General features: G+C 27.9%; 1 protein-coding gene across 4 annotated transcripts in view; it reads right to left on the bottom strand.

Annotated features, from left to right (window-relative positions):
* Positions 1-659: 659 nt before the first annotated feature.
* pemt (phosphatidylethanolamine N-methyltransferase) overlaps positions 660-19,131 on the bottom strand; it is a 99,351-nt gene continuing 80,879 nt past the window's right edge. For all 4 annotated transcript variants that reach the window (XM_051124495.1, XM_051124496.1, XM_051124493.1 and 1 more), the window contains exons 6-7: positions 5,416-5,490; positions 660-1,017 (exon numbers count right to left, since the gene is read on the bottom strand). In XM_051124495.1, the coding sequence (XP_050980452.1) occupies positions 963-1,017; positions 5,416-5,490 (130 nt within the window). In that variant the 3' untranslated portion in view covers positions 660-962. The remainder of the gene's footprint in view (positions 1,018-5,415; positions 5,491-19,131) is intronic.

The raw sequence follows: 19,131 nt of genomic DNA, 5'->3' as shown, positions 1-19,131 counted from the left end.
ACTAATCAGAAAATAAGTTTTGATATATTAATGGTAGGACATTTACAAAATACCTTCATGGAACATGATCTTTACTTCATATCCTAATGATTTTTGGTATTAAAAAATTGATAATTTTGACCCACTGTTGGCTATTGCCACAAATATACTCGTGCTACTTATGACTGGTTTTCCAGGGTCACATAAAACCCCCCAGAAATTCATTCTGACAAAAATGGGGTTTTGTGAGTTTATTAAAGTCAAAAGAAAATGTAGAAGATTAAATGTTTTATTCATTTAACTGCATGTCATGTGATCATTAACCAACATCAGAGAACCATAAACATGCAAATGCGTTCTTGAGTTACTGAAATATTAGCTTAAATTCTCAGTAGTTCTTCAAGTAAATATATGACGTCTTAGAGGTTCCGCTGACAATTTTTTTTTGATCTGTACCATTAGAGCAGGAAGAAATGGAAAAAGAACGTGAACATAGTGAAAGAACAGGATGCATCCATTTATTTTACCTTTGGAAAGAAAAACATGCATCCTCAAATAAAACCGATCAAAGTACATTCACATGATTCAAATGGACCCTAAAACAGCTGATTTCAGCCTGGACGTGCATTAGGAATGGATTGAGGAAATAAAAACACATCGCATCTTTTATGGTTATGATATTTGATGCCATTAAAGAGCAAACTACAGATTACAAAAAGCTGGATATTTGGTTGCTACAGTTGAAGATTGTCATTGCATTCACAGTCTAGCTTTCATTGCCCAGAAAAGCTTGAATATTGCGGTAAAAGTGTTCAACATCGATGTGCAATTTGCAGCTGTGCTCTTTAACTCTCTTTATGCTGTCAGATCAGTCGTTCAGTGTTGCAGGGTGTTTACGTCTAAAATCATCTCCATCCACAGTTTTCCATCTGCGAGCTTGCGGTGTCGGCGTGGACGAGGATTCTGAGTGTCTGAGTTCATCTTTACTTGTGCTTGCAGCGCTGGCTCCTCTGCCGATAGATCTCCTCTGTGAACGGTCTGCAAACAAGAGAAGGTGAGCACAAACACAGACCGTAAATCTCAAGATGAGTGTGTCGTACCAGCCTCTGCCCGGCACCCGCGTGAGAGAGAGACGCGTGACACAAACAGGGCAGAAAATAGGGCCTTAATCACTGACACAAATGAGGCGCTTAACCTTCAGGAAATGTTAAGAAAACATATACGAGCTGTTTTATTGTCTTGTTTATTATATATGGGATTTGTCATTCTTGCAACCCCACAAACACACTAGTCTAAATAAAAACTGCAGACATTAGCTCAAAATTAAAAAACAAACAAACACATTCTTAAAAAAACTAAATAAAATGAAATACAAATTAAGTGATGCAGAAAAGTCAAAATTACACTACTACTAACAAATTAAAATGTAATACTAAAATTTAAAATTTATATTAAACAAATTATTTAAAAACAAAATAAATTAAAAAACATACAAATTCAAAATTAAACACATTATTTAAAAATAAAAAATCTAAATTAAACATTATTAATAATTTACAAATTAATGTGTTAAAAATAAAATAAAAAAATTACAATTTCAAAATTAAACATTATTTAAAAATAAAACAAAAAACAAAAATTGTAATGTAAACATTTAAAGAACAAAATAAAATTGAATTAAAATTAAAATTAAAAGTGATGCAGAAAAGTCTAAATGCTAACAAATTAAAATGTAATATTAAAATTTAAAATTCATGTAAAAAAATAATAAATAAAAAACGTACAAATTCAAAATTAAACACATTATTTAAAAATAAAATAAACAAAAAACATAATTCAAAATTAAACTACCAATTTACATTTTAAGGTCAAAAAATAAAATGGAAAAACGTATGATTTCAAAATTGAACATTATTTAAAAATAAAACAAAAACAAAAATTTGAATGTAAACACTGTTTAAAAAACCTAAATATTAAAAATCCAAAATTAAACACTATATTTAAAAATAAAATAAACAAAAAACGTAAAAAATTAAACATTAACAATTTACAATTTAATGTGTTAAAAAATAAAATAGACAAATGTATGATTTCAAAATTGAACATTATTTAAAAATTTAAAAAAAGGTAACAATTTAAAAGTAAACACGTTATTTAAAAAACGACAAAATAAGACTTGTGATGCAGAACAGTGATGCAGAAAAGTCTAAATGATGCTACTACTAACAAATTTAAACGTAATATTAAAATGTAAAATTTATATTAAACAAATGATTTAAAAATAAAATAACTAAAAAACCTTAAAAATTAAATACATTGTTTAAAAATAAATAAATAAAATAAAACAAAATAAAATTCAAATGATGCTACTGCTTAGGTGTGAAAACTTAAATAATTTAAAGAAACACACTGTAACGGAGAAAATTAGACAACTAATTCTCAATGAAATGAGGTGCTTAACCATCAGGAAATGTTAAGAAAACATTATTTGAGCAGTTTTGCAATCCTGTTACAGGACCAAAAGTTTTATAACATTTAGGACATAAATTACATATTACAAAATACAATTTTAAACACTACCAACATTACCTTAAAATACAATAGTAAACACATTATTTAAAAAAATAAAATTAAATTAGACACTTAATTGACAATTAAACACAATTAAAAAAATATATATTAAAATATTTATTTCAGTTAAAGTTTATTTTATTTCAAGTCACAAAGTGGTTTAATAATCCAGATTTGTAGCTCCATTCTGCATTTTTATAAAACCTGCAGACACAAATCAAATCAAATCAGAGAACAGAACAGTCCAGCCCATCACAGAGGGATTTTTTCTGTGTCTTTCTGGTTTGTAGCTGTTTCCGTGCTGTCTAATTGAAGCTGCTGTGATTATCGCTCTGCACGCGCAGGACCGACTGCTAATAAGATGTTGTTGTTTTTGTTTTAGTGCTATTAAAGTCCAGTTCTCTGACCGTCTCTGTCGCCATAGAGACTTGACAGTGGATGTGTGAGTTTAAGTCCCATATTTATTCCTGTCTCTATGGAGGAAAGTTGGCAGCTTTTCTGCTTAACCTTTTATTGCCACAGTAGAGGAGCAGAGCGACTGACCTTTACCGACGGCATTTTTAGTGCGTCTCAGACAGTCGTTTGCGTCTCACAAGTAAAAAAGAAACAAGAACAAGAGTGTGCGTCAAAAGTGTCCTTTTTAGATGCCGTTTTGTTTTAATTGCACAATCTGAACTTTTTACACTAGAATTTAGATCAACTCAGCATCTGAAATCCCATAAACTCTTAGTTATCCATTTAGGGATTATAGATTTAATGGATTTAGATATAGATTTAAATTGCTATTTATTGAATCTTAGCTATAAAATAAAAAAAGGAAACAGAAAAGAGACCAAATTAATTGTTGTTATTATTTATATAATTGTTAACAGTTGTTAAAGGGGTCATTTTTATTTATAATTTGGTTTATAAATTTATATTTATTTATTTAATTTATACATATTTTATTTGTAATTATTTTTAATTGTTTCTTGATCCCCATTAAAAAATAAATAAATAAATAATAATAATAATAATAATAATAATAATGATAATAATGATAATAATAATAATAACAATAAAAAAATATAAAATTAGGATGCCGAAAAGAGACCAAATTAATTGTTGTTATTGTTTATATTATTGTTAACAGTTGTTAAAGGGGTCATTTTTATTTATAATTTATTTATAAATTTACATTTATTTATTTATTTTATACAATTTTATTTTTATATTTGTAATTTTTTTCTTGATCCCCATTAAAAATAAAATAAAATAAAATAAATGAAAAAAAAGCTATTTATTGAACCTAAGCTACAAAATAAAAAAGAAAACAGAAAAGAGACCAAATTAATGCTTGTCATTATTATTGTTAACAGTTGTTAAAGGGGTTGTTAAATTTTTATTCATAATTTTGTTTGTAAATTTATATTTATTTATTTAATTTTATACAATTTTTATTTATAACTTTTGTTCTTGATTTTTCTTTTTTATTTAATTATTATTTCATAACTACTTATACTTTCTCTCTCTCTCTCTCTCTCTCTCTTTTTTTTTTAATTTTAGAAATAATCTTCAAACACAAAAACATACCCATAAAACATTTCTTGAAAATAAGCAGCATAAATGGCTCTTATTACTTTCTCATGTCTTATGAACAGTAAATCTGTAAAAATGTAATTCAGGCTAAAAAAGAATTACAATTATAAGTAAAAATCTGTAAAGAAAAGAAATTTTAAAATCTTAAATAAATGAATCAAAATAATAATATATATATATATATATATATATATCCATTAAAAAATTGCTATTTATTGAATCTAAGCTATAAAATAAAAAAGAAAACAGAAAAGAGACCAAATTAATTGTTGTTAATATTTATATTATTGTTAACCGTTGTTGAAGGGGTCATTTTTATTTATAATGTTGTTTATAAATGTATATTTATTTATTTAATTTATACAATTTTTATTTGTAATTATTTTTATTTTTTTCTTGATCCCCATTAAAAAACAACAACAACAACAACAACAACAACAACAACAACAACAACAACAACAACAACAACAATAATAATAATAATAATAATAAAAATTATAAAATGAGGATGCTGAAAAGAGACCAAATTAACTGTTGTTATTATTTAGATTATTGTTAACAGTTGTTAAAGGGGTCATTTTTATTTATAATTTTGTTTATAAATTCATATTTATTATTTACTTATTAATTTTTATTTGGAATTTAATTAAAAAAATGTCTTGATCCCCATTAAAAAATAAATAAATAAATAATAATAATAAAAAAAAAATAATAATAACATAAAATTTTAAAATTTGGATAGACTAGCTGAGTGGCATGTTTCAGTGCGGGTTGTTTTGTAAATCTGACACAATATAGTTCAGACTTTGACAAAACAGTTTTTGAAGGATAAACAAAAATGTAAAAAAAAAAAATATATATATATATACTACCTATATATGAAGAGTTTATTTGCAAAAACAGATAACTCATCATTAAAAAATCATGTTAATTATTAGGTTATCATTTTTTATTGTGTTTTATTATGTTAGCTGTATTTTTAAGTTATTTTGAATAACCCAAATGCAGTTTGATTTAGATTAACTGGAATGCAATATATTTATTTATATTTAAAAAAATAGAAAATAATTCAATTTGGAAAATTAGAAAAAACAAAGTGAAAATACTACAATAAAAATGACATATTTTGGATGCAAAATTAGAACTATAAATGTAACTCAGAAAAGAAATGAACATTAAAAATATAACAATAAAGTATAATATGAACCCCATTAAGGTAAATCCATTTCATACTGATTTCATAATCAGTCACGACACAGTATATGGATTATGATTGAAAACACTTACCCTTCATACGCAATAGCTACTTTATAGGACAAGGCGACCACTGCGGTCAGGACCACTCCGATAGGACTGGCATTCCTACGAGACAAACACAAAACATCTTTTCATGAAAAGACAAAATCACCTCTGTAAAATTTTAAAGCTGGTTTTACCCATGCTTTTATCCATTCGTGTTCTGGAAATGCATGCAAATGAGTGCATATTTTATTAGATAATGCCTCATTTGCGTATCTGAACTTAAGAAAACTTTTAATACAAACAGCATCTTATAAAACAGAAGCCTAACTATTTTCAGAAACTCAGTTGTGGTAAAGGTGATGTGCCCTTAAATGAGTATTGAGTTGCTTTGTCACACACACACACACACACACACACACACACACACACACATCTGTTCGGATTTGACTCGGTGAGTCACAGTCATGTAAATATCCCAATCGAAACAGCTTCTAACAAATAATGATTCATCCACATGACACTGCATTAAAGTTTATCCAGATTATAAAGCACTGACTGTATCTGAATATGTAAATAATAAAAAGCCTGGTTACTTAGGCGCATTTGTGTCTCATTCTCACCCCTGACCTGATTCTACTATTGTTGAGCATAAAATACAGTCAATTACTGCTCATATTGCTGAATTCTCCTCCCTTCTGTTCACGAAAACACCTTTTGATAAAAAGCGTAATTGAAAAGCATTTGTACGTCAGTACAGTAACTGCAGTCATAATGTAAGACGACCAGACAAACACCTGATGGAAAGATTGTTTTTTTAGGAAGAATCTCAAAAGATACAAAGGAACCAAGTCAAAGTCAGATGTAATTATCTGCACATTATGCTCAGAAGCAAATTAAATGGAATAACATGACAAATATTCCATTCAAGAGATACGAATGACTGTAATTATGAACATGTGATTTGCAGTACACTTACAGTATGAAAAGGAAAAATGTTCAGTGCAACAAAGCTCTGCAGGGTTTGAACCTACAGTCCAGATCTTTAATCAATATGTAATATATATATTTTAAATGAAATTATTTGAACAGTCATAAATATATATATATATATATATATATATATAATAATTAATAATAAAAAAAATTTAATTCAGGCTTAGGAAATACACTGTTTTTGAAGAATAAAAAGAAAAAGAAAAGAAATATTCTGTACAATTAATAATTATAAGTGGAACTCAGGAAATAAAATAAAAAATAACATGAAAATGTACAATTTGAAATCTTAAAAAAAAAAAAAACCCCACTATTTATTGAATCTAACTATAAAATAAATCAATGTTGTTATTAATAATATAAATGTACAATTTGTAATAAAAAAAAAACATATAGATTTAAAAAAAACCTATTTACTGAATCTTAATGAAGGAAACAGAAAGAGCCTAAATTAATTGTTGTTATTAATAATGAAAATGTACAATTTAAAAAAGAAAAAAAAAGAAAAACTGTTTATTGAATCTAACTATAAAATAAAAAAGGAAAGGGAGACCAAATTAATTGTTGTTGTTATTATTATTATTGTTAATAGTTTTTAAAGAGGTCATTTTTATTTATAATTTTGTTGATAAATGTATATATATATATATATATATATATATATATATACATATATATATATAGATATATACATACATACATATATAATGTTTAGTTATAATTATTTTATTTTTTTAAGATCTTTTGCTTTCAAAATAATAATAATATATTATTGTTACTCTGTATATTTTTTTAATTATATTAGATTTGTATTTATTTATTTAATTATATTATATTATATTTTAATTATATTATATTTTTTTAAAGTCTATATTTATTTTTATCAAAAATCTAGTAAAACAGTGATATTGTGAAATATTCAGTTATTATCAACTGAAACTAAAACAAAAAACAAACAAACAAAAAAACATTTTTGTTACTATAAACATTGTAAAATAAACAATAATTGAAATACAATATTATACTTACTGTTGTAAAACTATTTCATTTTACTTTATTGCTAATAAAAGATTTATTTTATTTAATGGTTTAACTTGATGTACTAAAATAACTACAACTAAAACTGAAATAAAAATGAAAAACTGTACAGACATATTTAAAAATAATACAAATGACAAAAACATAATAAAATTGCAAAAATTATAATACTTAAAATATAAAATATGCAAAAATGTGAAAAATATGATTACATTAATATAAAATATTATTAAAATTAATTTCTACATGAATGTATAGTAAAGGTAATTTATGTTGTCAAATCTGAAATTTCAGCATCATTACTCCAGTCTTCAGTGTCACATGATCCTTCAGAAATCATTCTAATATGCTGATTTGCTGCTCAACAAACATTTCTGATTATTATCAATGTTGAAAACAGTTGTGCTGCAAAATAATTTTGTGGAAACAATAATACATTCTATTTCTCAGGATTTTTTGATGAGTAGAAAGTTCAAACAGCATTTGTGTAAAATAAAAATCTGTTGTAACATTATAAACGCTGTTACTTTCACTTTTGATCAATTTAAAGCATCCTTGATGAAGAAAAGTACTAATTTCTCAGAAACTGATTCAACAAATATAGCAAAAAAAACACATTGTGTTTAAATCTTTTACTACACTCTCAAGAAAAACAACAAGGTACAAAAGCTGTTACTGTGGTGGTACCTTTTCAAAAGTTACGCTTTTGTACCTTTTAGGTACCAATATGGACCCTTCAGCTGCAAAGCTGTATCTTTTGAAAAGGCACCGCCCCAGTGACGGCTTTTGGACCTTTTTTCGTAAGAGTATAAGAAGGTCATTCATAACCGTAGTGCAGAAGATATACCCATTTCCAAATGTCCTATAGAAAACAAAACCAAACTGCTGGAAGGAAGATACTGTACGTGTAAAAATATCCATGACGCACAGCGTCTCGCGTCAGCTGCTTTTACTCTGTCAAACTGCACTCTGAAGCAATCTCTTCTCATCAGAGGTTCCTTTCACATCCTTTAAGACTGACTTTGAGAAGCGCTGGCACTTCTGGCTTGATTGTGAATCTGATTGTAATGTTAACTGCATACAGACGCCTGAGAAGCTCAGCAGATTATTACATGCCATTCTCTACAACTTCACACACTTCAAATCTGAATTACGTCTCGAGCGCTGACACCGTCAGGCAACGTGCATAAAAAATTCATTTTCCGTTGAGTCTGACGATTAGCCCGCGGTAGAGCGAGCGCTGTCGTCATTGGGCAGGTCAGTATGTAATGGGACGGACTGTTACTCGCTTATTTCACTGCTGATAAAGGTGAGAGATTGACAAAGAATGAACAGACTGAAGAAACAGACTGACTGCTTTTATGCAACGTAATACACACCAGAGGACCTGTATATTATAACTTCTATAAACATTTGACTGAATCTATTCACAAAGAACCAATGAATATGCATTAATATAATCAGAGTCTTAACTCTCTCTTCTAATAATCTGTCAATTCATAAATGTGTATATATATATAACAACTGAGCTATGAATCAGAAAATCAGTTCTGAATACTTTAGCATAAAGACAAAGAACGGCAGAAATTATTTTGTGAAAGACAGAGGGGTGAAATCTCACATTTCATTCATATTCAACCCTAAAATCAAATGAACGCATTCTATTTGACTGTTTGACAAAGTTGATTTCAGAACCTATTTTCAGTTGTTTGCATGCATTGTGCCATTATTATGCCATTATTAAATTATTATTACTGAAACAAATAAAACTAATAAAATGCTAGAATTTAAAAAGTAATAAAAGAGTCATAATGGCAATACAATATCTGTATTTATTTAGCATGGTATTATTTGTTGTACATTTTGATGTAAAATTTTATTAATTATTTTCAGTAATGAAAATTACCCATTGAGAACTTCTAGATGCATTACAGTGATGATAATTAGGACAGATATGTTTGATCGTCATATAAATACATTTTAAAAAGTAATATAAAAGTAATACATTTAATAAAACTGAAAATATATTTACATAATATATTTAGATTTATTTACAAGAATGACTAACATTGACAATATATTATTTGAATTGTAAAGTATTTATTAATGGTATTATTTGTTAATAATTCATTATTTGCAATAATGGAAATCCCCCCTCCCCAAAATAAAAATAAAAATAAAAATGAATGAATGAATGAATGAATGAATGAATGAATGAATGAATAATTGAATTAATTTTCTAGACTGATGATGATCAGACTGGAAATTGTAATTGTCCTGCAAAATAAAATAAAATAAAATAAAATAAAATATCTAAACTGTAAAGTATTTATTTATCATGGTATTATTTGTTGTACATTGATTTTTATTGATTTAAAATTTAATTTAACATTTGGACCCCCCCTCCCCAAAATAAAAATAATAATAAAATAAATTTGAATGAATGAATGAATGAATGAATGAATGAAACTTCTAGACTAATGATGTTTAAAATGGAAATGTTTAATTGTCCTGCAAAATAAAATAAAATTAAATTAAATTAAATAACAACAAAAAAAAAAATCTCAATATCTCAATTGTAAAGTATTTATTTATCATGGTTTTACTTATTGTACATTAATTTGTATTGATTTAAAATTTAATTACACATTTTCAGTAATGACAATCAGTATTGAGAATAATGGAAACCCCCCAATAAAAAAATAATGGAATAAATGTATGAATGAATGAATGAATGAATGAATGAATAAATAAATAAATAAATAAATAAATAAAACTTCTAGACTGATGATGATCAGAATGGAAATGTTTAATATCTATCTATCTATCTATCTATCTATCTATCTACATAAACAAAATAAAAAAAAATAATAATAATAAATTAAAAATAGAATAAAATGAAATGAAATGAAATAATGAAATAAATTAATTAACTAAAAATACAATAAAACATGCAAGAAAGTTTAAATTTTAAATGTAAAAATTTTAAATGTATGTTTTTGTTTTTGTTTTTTTTTCTGTATGAAATGTATTTCTTTTTTGGGATTTTGGGATGACACGTGAAACGTTTTCATGTGATTGCCTCATTTTCTTAAGGTCAGGGCGGCCTAACACGCACGTTTCCGCTCTGCTTCTCTGGTTTCATTCATTTTTTACTGTGTCTCCTCCTGACAGATACTCATCCTCAGAGAGTGGCGACTCTTCATTTCTGCTGGTTAATTATTAGCTACGACAGATGAAGCTCCAACGATGTGACCTGATTAAGTTTCCCTCCTGTGATCACAGCGTCTCAGCTTCATTCTTCACATTTACATTCTGAATTTAATCAACTTCAGTTCATTTTTCACACTTTCACACACTTACTAGCCCTCGAGGCACTTTTAGAGCAGCGTCCAATCCTACCAGGTTAGTTGCAATGAAATGTTTTAATTATTAAACAGCAGAAATGATTCATCAGTGCACACGTCTATATAAACAAGCATGAAAACGGATTTTTTTTTAAAAGTCTCTGACTTGAGTTTAACAGTTAATAAACTGGAAGTCGACAAGAATCCGTTCCACAAATTTTCTTTTCCCCTAACCTTAAATTTCCTACTTAGTGAAAAGGACAGATATAGTAAATTCACATGATCTGACCTTTTCCTTTAACTCATTTTCAATGCGAGCGGAACTTTTCCGTGCTGTGAAACAAAGCGCCGAAGCACATTATATAAGCTTCTGGGAAACATTCATTCGATGCAAATATGGTCCTAATAACATTTGACTTCTTCAGAGAAAGACATCAAGAGGCCTTAATAAATGACCACCTACACGCTCTCCACAAGAATCTCATTTGAGTCATTCAGGTTAATCACATCCTACAGGCCAATCGCAACCAGAATATCTAATGAAAACAGCGATGTGAATCGCCGCCGCTTCGCAGTGCGTTCCTCCGAGCGCAATATAACGTGATATAGTTACGCTCATTACCCAAACGGCCGCCTTCATTGCAATAAATAGTAATGGCACTTCAGTCTTGACCTAATTGCAGCCTCTCAGAGGGAATAAAAGCTCTGAAACTGGGTTAATATGAAGCTTTAAAGAGATTTCTATCATTATATCTCACCCTCGTGATGTTTTAAACCTGTACGGCTTTCACAAACGTGATCCATACGTCTTCTGAAGCCATACGATTCCTTTGTGTAAACGGATCAGAAACAGAGCAGCTGAACTGGTTGAACTGATTCATGAATGATTCATTCACAAGAGTTTTGTGAACTGAATCAGGTGATTCAATGAGTCAAGGATCTGATTCAAAACCAATTATCACACAAAATTCTCAAGCAAAGTTGCTGCATTACACTGCAAATCTCGTTTTCAGCCAAAATATCTAAAAATTCTTAAATCAAATAAAATAATTCTGAAATCTTACATTTAAAGAGGTCCTATTATGCTTTTTTACAAAGTCTTGATTTTGTTTTGGGGTGTACTAGAACATGCTTTCATGCTTGGTGGTTCGAAAAACGCATTATTTTTTAACATAATTTACATTATTAAATACATTTCTCCCAGCCTGGCACATAAGGCTCGATTAGTTCTGGGTTTAATAAAGGCCCGCCTTCCGAAAAACGAAATGTGTTGTGATTGGTTAGCTGTCCTACTGCGTTGCGATTGGCTAACAGCTTAGACGGTGTTTCAGTACTGCCACGCCCCTTGTCAAAGAAGCAAGTTCTGTGTACAACTGTTAGCGCAAGCTACATTAAAGTGATTGTTATGTTTTAAATATGGATATTTTTCTTACAAAAATGCATCGATTTGCTACAGGAGGCCTTTATTAACCCCCCGGAGCCGTGTGAGGCAAATTTTAATATAACTCTAAATATAACTCTGTTGTTCTTGATTGCATTCGTCTGAAAGAAGGAAGTCATATGCACCTAGGATGCATGGAGGGTGAGTAAATAATACGCTACAGTAGTGTTGGGTCCTATCGTCAGCCTGCGAGATCGCCAATACATGATGTTACCGTGCTAATGTATTTCATTATTTACATACTTAGTTTCATTGCCCGAATAGACTAAAAGCAGCCTAACATTTTTAAAGAACATCACCACTGATCAGCCTAGACTATTCTAGTGCAAGTTTATGCATTTTAAAAACACTCGTGTTGTAAGCGAAGCTAACGTTATCTACACTGGATGATGAATAAATTGAATTTAATGATATTCTAATGGACCACATTGTGACGTCATTGCATGTGGAAAACAAACGTTGTAGTCCAAAGGAGCCGTTCATTGTAGTTCTTGAAAAGGGATTTTTTAAAAACAAAATATCTCCTTTTGGAGTGGACTTTGAGATTTGTAACTTTGTAGATCTTTTTTATGCCCAAAGATGCACAACACACACTGACTAAAGTTCAAAAAGTGAAAAAGCATAATAGCACCCCTTTAAAATTTTAAGTAAAAATTATTGTCTTGTTTTTAGAGTTTTTGCTTAGAACAAAATCGTATTTCAGAAAGCAAGATTATTATAAGAACTTCTTAGAAGATGCTTACCCCCATTGGCAGATTATTTTGCTTGTTTCAAGCAAAAACTCAATTTTGACAATTTTTCCTTCCTGATTTATGATTTTTTAGATAATTTGGCTGAAAACAAGACAAAAAAAAAAAAAAAAAAAAAAAAAAAGGCATTTTTTTGCAGTGTACATTTTTAAGTACAATCAACTTTGCTGTTTAAGTCATTTCAACTTAAATTACACTAAACTGGCTTAAAATAAACAAGTTGATCATTGTACAACTTATTGTTGTCATAACTTAATGATCATATTATTTTTTACAGTGAAAAACATACAATACTACATGAATCATATGGAATAATTTTATGATATTTTTATCATACTTCTGGATCCAGGGTCCATATTTAGGCCTACATTTAAGATTTATGTATTTGAATTACATAACAATTCATAACATTTTAACATACACTAATATCCAGCTACAGGGAACATTTTGACAAGGTTGTCTGAATGTTCTTCCAGTAACGTTAACAGAAAGTTCATTCATAATAACTCTTTAATAACTCAAAACATCAGCATAAAGTATTATTTAAAAACTGTTATTGAAACCTTTAAGCTGGATGTTTGTGTAACATTTTTTTTAAAATGTTACTATTTTGTTTCAGAACATTCCGAGAAAATTCAAAAGTAACATTTTCATAATGTTTACAGAAATTAAAAAATGGAATGTTATCTTAACATTTATATAGCCAGAAAAAACATAAAAAAAAGGGAGCATTTTATGGGAATGTTACCTAAACGTTCTTGTTAAACATACTGTTAACTTACAAGTCACATTTGTGCTGTTAACCAGTAAAAACTTTTTTTTTTTTTAATTTCAAAGAATTGAATATGTTAAATTTGTTTTCCATAGCATTTTACTTGTATTTTTTACTAATGTTTTGTATTTTGATGGGATTTCATGGTGTTAACTTAAACAATTTTTATTTATTTACTTTAAAATTATTCACAATTTCCATTTAAAATAATACAAATATTAGAAAAAAATAATAACAGCCTTAACTAATATAATATAAAATAATATTAAATAATGTTAAAATCCATGACAAGATTGGAAAAATAAGAATCATACACACACATTATTTGATATAATAATGGGATGTTACCATAACATTCATATAACCAGAAAAAAACATTATTAAAACATTTCAAAAAGAAAAGAAAAATCATGGGAAACGTTCTTAGAACGTATTTTTGTTAACCGTGTAAAATTAACGTTATGCATATTTGTAAGTCATACATAAATGAAACACTTATAATAGTACTTATAAAGTATGTTTAAAACACACAATGAGCAGGTCTATATTTTTATTATCAATATTTATGCCATGATTGTATGAGTGCAAAATGCATCACATTAAATGTATTAGTTTATGTTAAAACTGTGTGATCCAAATGGATGAAATTTTTAAATGCAACTCAAATACACAAATATTAAATTGAGGCCTAAATAATGTTTTGAGTCCAGCTGCATGGACTACAGTGATCAGACCGTTCTTTATAGTTATGAAACACTTCCTTTCATCATTTAAACATCATCTTTTATGATTTCTGCGCTCACTGACCCCGTTCTTGAGTTCCGGACGCTGATACAGAGAGGTTCTTAGAGCACACTCTTATTCACAGGCCTGTCAAATAATGACCAAAATTGCTTAAAATGACCTCCTCAAAATCTTTCTCATGTCCGCTTGTATTCGTGCATAAGTTACCAAACAAACGGCCCTTCTGCATCACCAGAGGAAGTAGGTTAATTTGATGCAGGCTGGTTTGCAATCAGAGTCGTCCACTTCATCTCCAGGCAGTCTGTGCTGCACATGGAGAAAAACAGGCAGAATCTGCAGACTCGCTCTTGTTTTATGAGCTGATTTTAAGGCAGAATCTGTGGAAAATGGATTTAAACATTGTAAAATGTATTACCGTTAACTTACAAGTCACACTTGTACTGTTTTTTTTTCTTTTAATTGAATATACTGTATTTGTTTTCCATAATATTTTTACTTGTATTTTTACTAATGTTTTGTATTTTAATGGGACTTAATGGTGTTAACTTTAACAATATTTACTTTAAAATGGTTCACCATTTCCATCTAAAATAATAAAAAACATTAGAAAAAAACAGACTTTTTAAAGTCTATTTGTTTTCCTCAACATTTTTCCTTTAATATTTTATATTTGAATGGGGATTTCGTAGTACTAAATGTCTACTTCTGAATTATTCACCACTTCCATTTAAGTAATAAAAACATTAGAAAATACTACACATATTTTATACTATTTTCCAATTACTTCAATACTTAAAATAGAGAAAAAAGGCTTTTAAAATTCACTGTATGGAGGCAGGTAATTATATAAAATATGTACTTTTCCAATCTTTTCATAAATGTATTCCGATATTATATAATATTATTTTATTTTAAGCTTTTAAACAATTACATTTCATAGGTTTTGCATTTGGTTATTGACTTACGTATGTATGTATTTATTTATTTATTTGACACGGCAAAATGTTCATTGTTTTTTTTTTTTGTTGTTGTATTTCCCCCTTATTTCCAAGTGTGACTACTTTTTAAATATCATTTCTTCAATCATCATGTCCAGATAAAGTAAAAATAAAATAAAATAAAAATAATATATGTACTAATACAATACAATGAATTTATGCATGCAAAAAACTGAAAAGTAATAATGACAGCTAAATAACCAAGAAATACTAAAAATAATATTAAATAATATTAAAATACTCCAATAACCTTAGTTTTATTTACAAGAAACTGGTTCTTTGTAATTGTTTGTGAAAACTGTTTCTACATCTTTTTCAGAAATATTGCCTGCGTTCAAATGTGCAGTTTTATTAAAATCATTACAAAAAATAAATAATAAAATTAAATTAAAGTAAATTAAATTAAATATATATATATATATGAATGAAATGAAAATGAAATATAATGAAATTCATGCATGCAAAAAAACTGAAAAGTAATAATAATGACAGCTAAATATCTATAAAATAATATAAATAATATCAAATAATAATACAATTCATGATAACATTAGAAAAAAAAATACATATTATAAAATATATATAATAAAATATATATTTACATAGCCATGCGACTGCACCGCAAAGAAGCCGAACAGAAAAAAACAGAAATGCAAAAGACGAGTTTACATGCGCAGTAAAGCTCTGTGAATGACAGCTGTTAAACATCACAATGAAAGCTGCAGATCTTTCAGCACAGATTGCATGTAAACCTGCCTGTCTATCGCTCACCGATCCTCTAAAATCACAAAGCAAACGCAACTTACTACGTCACGGTTACTGATACACATCTCCTGAAGGACAGATGCAATTTAATCTGCTTTATTGACTAAAAGACGGCTCACAACCTCTTGTTCTTAAACAAAGAAATATTGCTCTCAGTTTCAGATAAGAGGCCGAGCTCCTTAAGGCTGAAATCCTGCAATCACTGAATGCTCTTACCTGAGAGACCTGCACGCATGTTATTCGTTATTCATGATATTCAAGACAAATGTGATGTAATAAAAGTTAAAATCCTCACGGATGGTGTATAACTTAACAATATACCAATGTTTTTTTTTTTTTTTTTTTTTTAATGTGAGGCACATCAGGGGAGAAACTGTGAAATAAAAAAATATAATGTACTTTAAAAAATTTTAAAGTAATAATAATGACAGCTAATTATCTATAAAGTAATATAAATAATATCAAATAATAATACAATTCATGATGACATTAGAACATTAAAAAGTGATAGTAAGAAATTTCTATATAATATTATTTGACATAATAACAATCAGATATTATCTAAAATAATGTTAAAATGTATTACAAGACTAGAAAATGTAGAAAATTATGATGTGTAGGACAATAAGAAATATTCACGATTTATATATTTTCTTTGAAGTAAAAAAACAAAATGTTTTTATATAATAACAGCTAAATTAGAAAATTATAACAGTCAAATATTAACTAATATAATATAATATTATTAATATAAGATAAAATTGGAGAATTAAAAAAAAGTAACAAATGTGATATAATATTTATAATCCTCATGGATGGTGTATAAAGTTACAATATATCAATGATATATATATATTTTTTTTTTTAATGTGAGGCAGTTTCAGGGGAGAAACTTTAAAATACGAAATATAATGAATTCATGCATGCAAAAAACTGAAAAGTAATAATAATGACAGCTAAATATCTATAAAATAATATCAAATTAAAGAAATTATTAGAATATAATAGAAAGATGTGAAAATATTAAGATGTGATAGTAAGAAATGTAATGATTCACATTTTTTCAGAAGTAAAAAAAATCTAATTTTTACACATTTTTGACATAATAGTCAGATATTACCTAAAATAATATTAATTAATATTAAAATTAATACAACTTTTAAAAAGACTAGAAAATGTAGAAAATCATGATGTGATGGACAGTAAGAAATATTCATTTATAAATTTATACATTTTCTTTTAAATAAAAAACATGTAATTTATACAAGAACAAATAATATTTATTTATACAAATAATATTTAGATATATATTGAATTATTCATTAAGAATTATATATACATATACAACATTTAATTATATATAAATGAAATCCCAGTATTAAACAATATTAAATAAGAACAAATAATATGGAAATTCATTAGAAATGATTCACGATTAAAATTAAGATTTGCTGGCCTGTCAGAAATACTAATGATCTACATCTTTTCTAAATTCAACTTGTGTTAGCAGATGTTTTAAAAAAGAATTTTTTTTGCTAACATTAAAGTAAACTAATTTGTCTCCCCAGACAGAATTATTGAAAAGGATATAAAAGTGTGTGTGAATGCACCTTCATTACCCGTAGGCAGTAAGAGCTACTCTCATCTGACATTTCAACTAAAGTAAATAGTTTTTTTTCATTAATGCATGTGAATGCAGCCGAACAAATAAAAGAACACGGTCTCCAGTTAACCTGGACATGTGGATGGATAATTAGCACTGAAAATAAGCACAGTACGGCGTGTTCAAGACGGAACAATGCTGACAAAGACACCGCAGACATCTCAGATTTGTTTTACAGAGCCAATTATTAGGACTGAACATCACATCTAATATATGCAGGTGATCAGACGGGATGTACAGTAGGTGTTTAGACAGTCGACGCTGGTTGCTATAGCAATGACGTCGGCTTTTAGCACGATGCCAAAACAGGAAATTTGTGCTCTCCATGTACAGCCATGATGCTGGAGGGCAGGAGCTGCTTCATTTCCTGCCGCATCAATGCACAGGACAGACGAAAGCTGAAAAAGTGGCGGTGGCATGCTGTTCTCTCATGACATCAGAGGGTTTACCAACTTCTTGTTACTGTTGTGTTCTCAGCACCTATTCCTAACCTCTGTGGCGCATGCAGTGCGACGTCACACAAGTGTCGGGACCAGGATGATGAAATGAACCATCTGCACTGCCAATGCAATCTGATCTAACTAGATTTCAGAACTGATAGAACTGCAGTTTGTGTGGAGTTTGTGTGTTGTATTTCACACAGCGGGAAGAGAATGATTTTACTCCAACAACCTTAGTTTAATTTACAAGAAATTGGTTGTAATTGTTTGTAAAGTTCACTAGCAATTTCTTTTTTTCATAAATATTTCCTCCTTTCAAAAGTGCAGTTTCACTTAAATCATTGCAAAATTAAAATAAATATTAAATAAATAAAATAAAATAAAATAAAATAAAATACATTGACCACTCCAAAATAAAATGGCAGATAAAAAGATCTAAATTTTTCCAGAAATATTTCCTGTTTCAAAAGTGCAGTTTCATTTAAATCATTGCAATGAATAAATAAAATGAAACAGAATAAAATAATAAAATAAAATAAAATAAAATAAATGTACCGTTCCAAAATAAAATGGCAAATAAAAAGATCTACATTTTTTCCAAAAATATGTCCTGTTTCAGAAAGTGCAATTTCATTTAAATCATTGCAAAAAATAAATAAAATAAAATAGAATAAAATAAATTGACCATTTTTAAAATAAAATGGCAAATAAAAGATCTACATTTTTTTTCCAGAAATATTTCCAGTTTCAAAAGTGCAATTTATTTTAAATCATTGCTAAATAAATAAATAAATAAAATTAATTTACCATT

Source organism: Labeo rohita, chromosome 12 (assembly GCF_022985175.1).
Source record: "Labeo rohita strain BAU-BD-2019 chromosome 12, IGBB_LRoh.1.0, whole genome shotgun sequence".
Classification (NCBI taxonomy): domain Eukaryota; kingdom Metazoa; phylum Chordata; class Actinopteri; order Cypriniformes; family Cyprinidae; genus Labeo; species Labeo rohita.
This window is presented reverse-complemented; position numbering and strand designations above follow the sequence as displayed.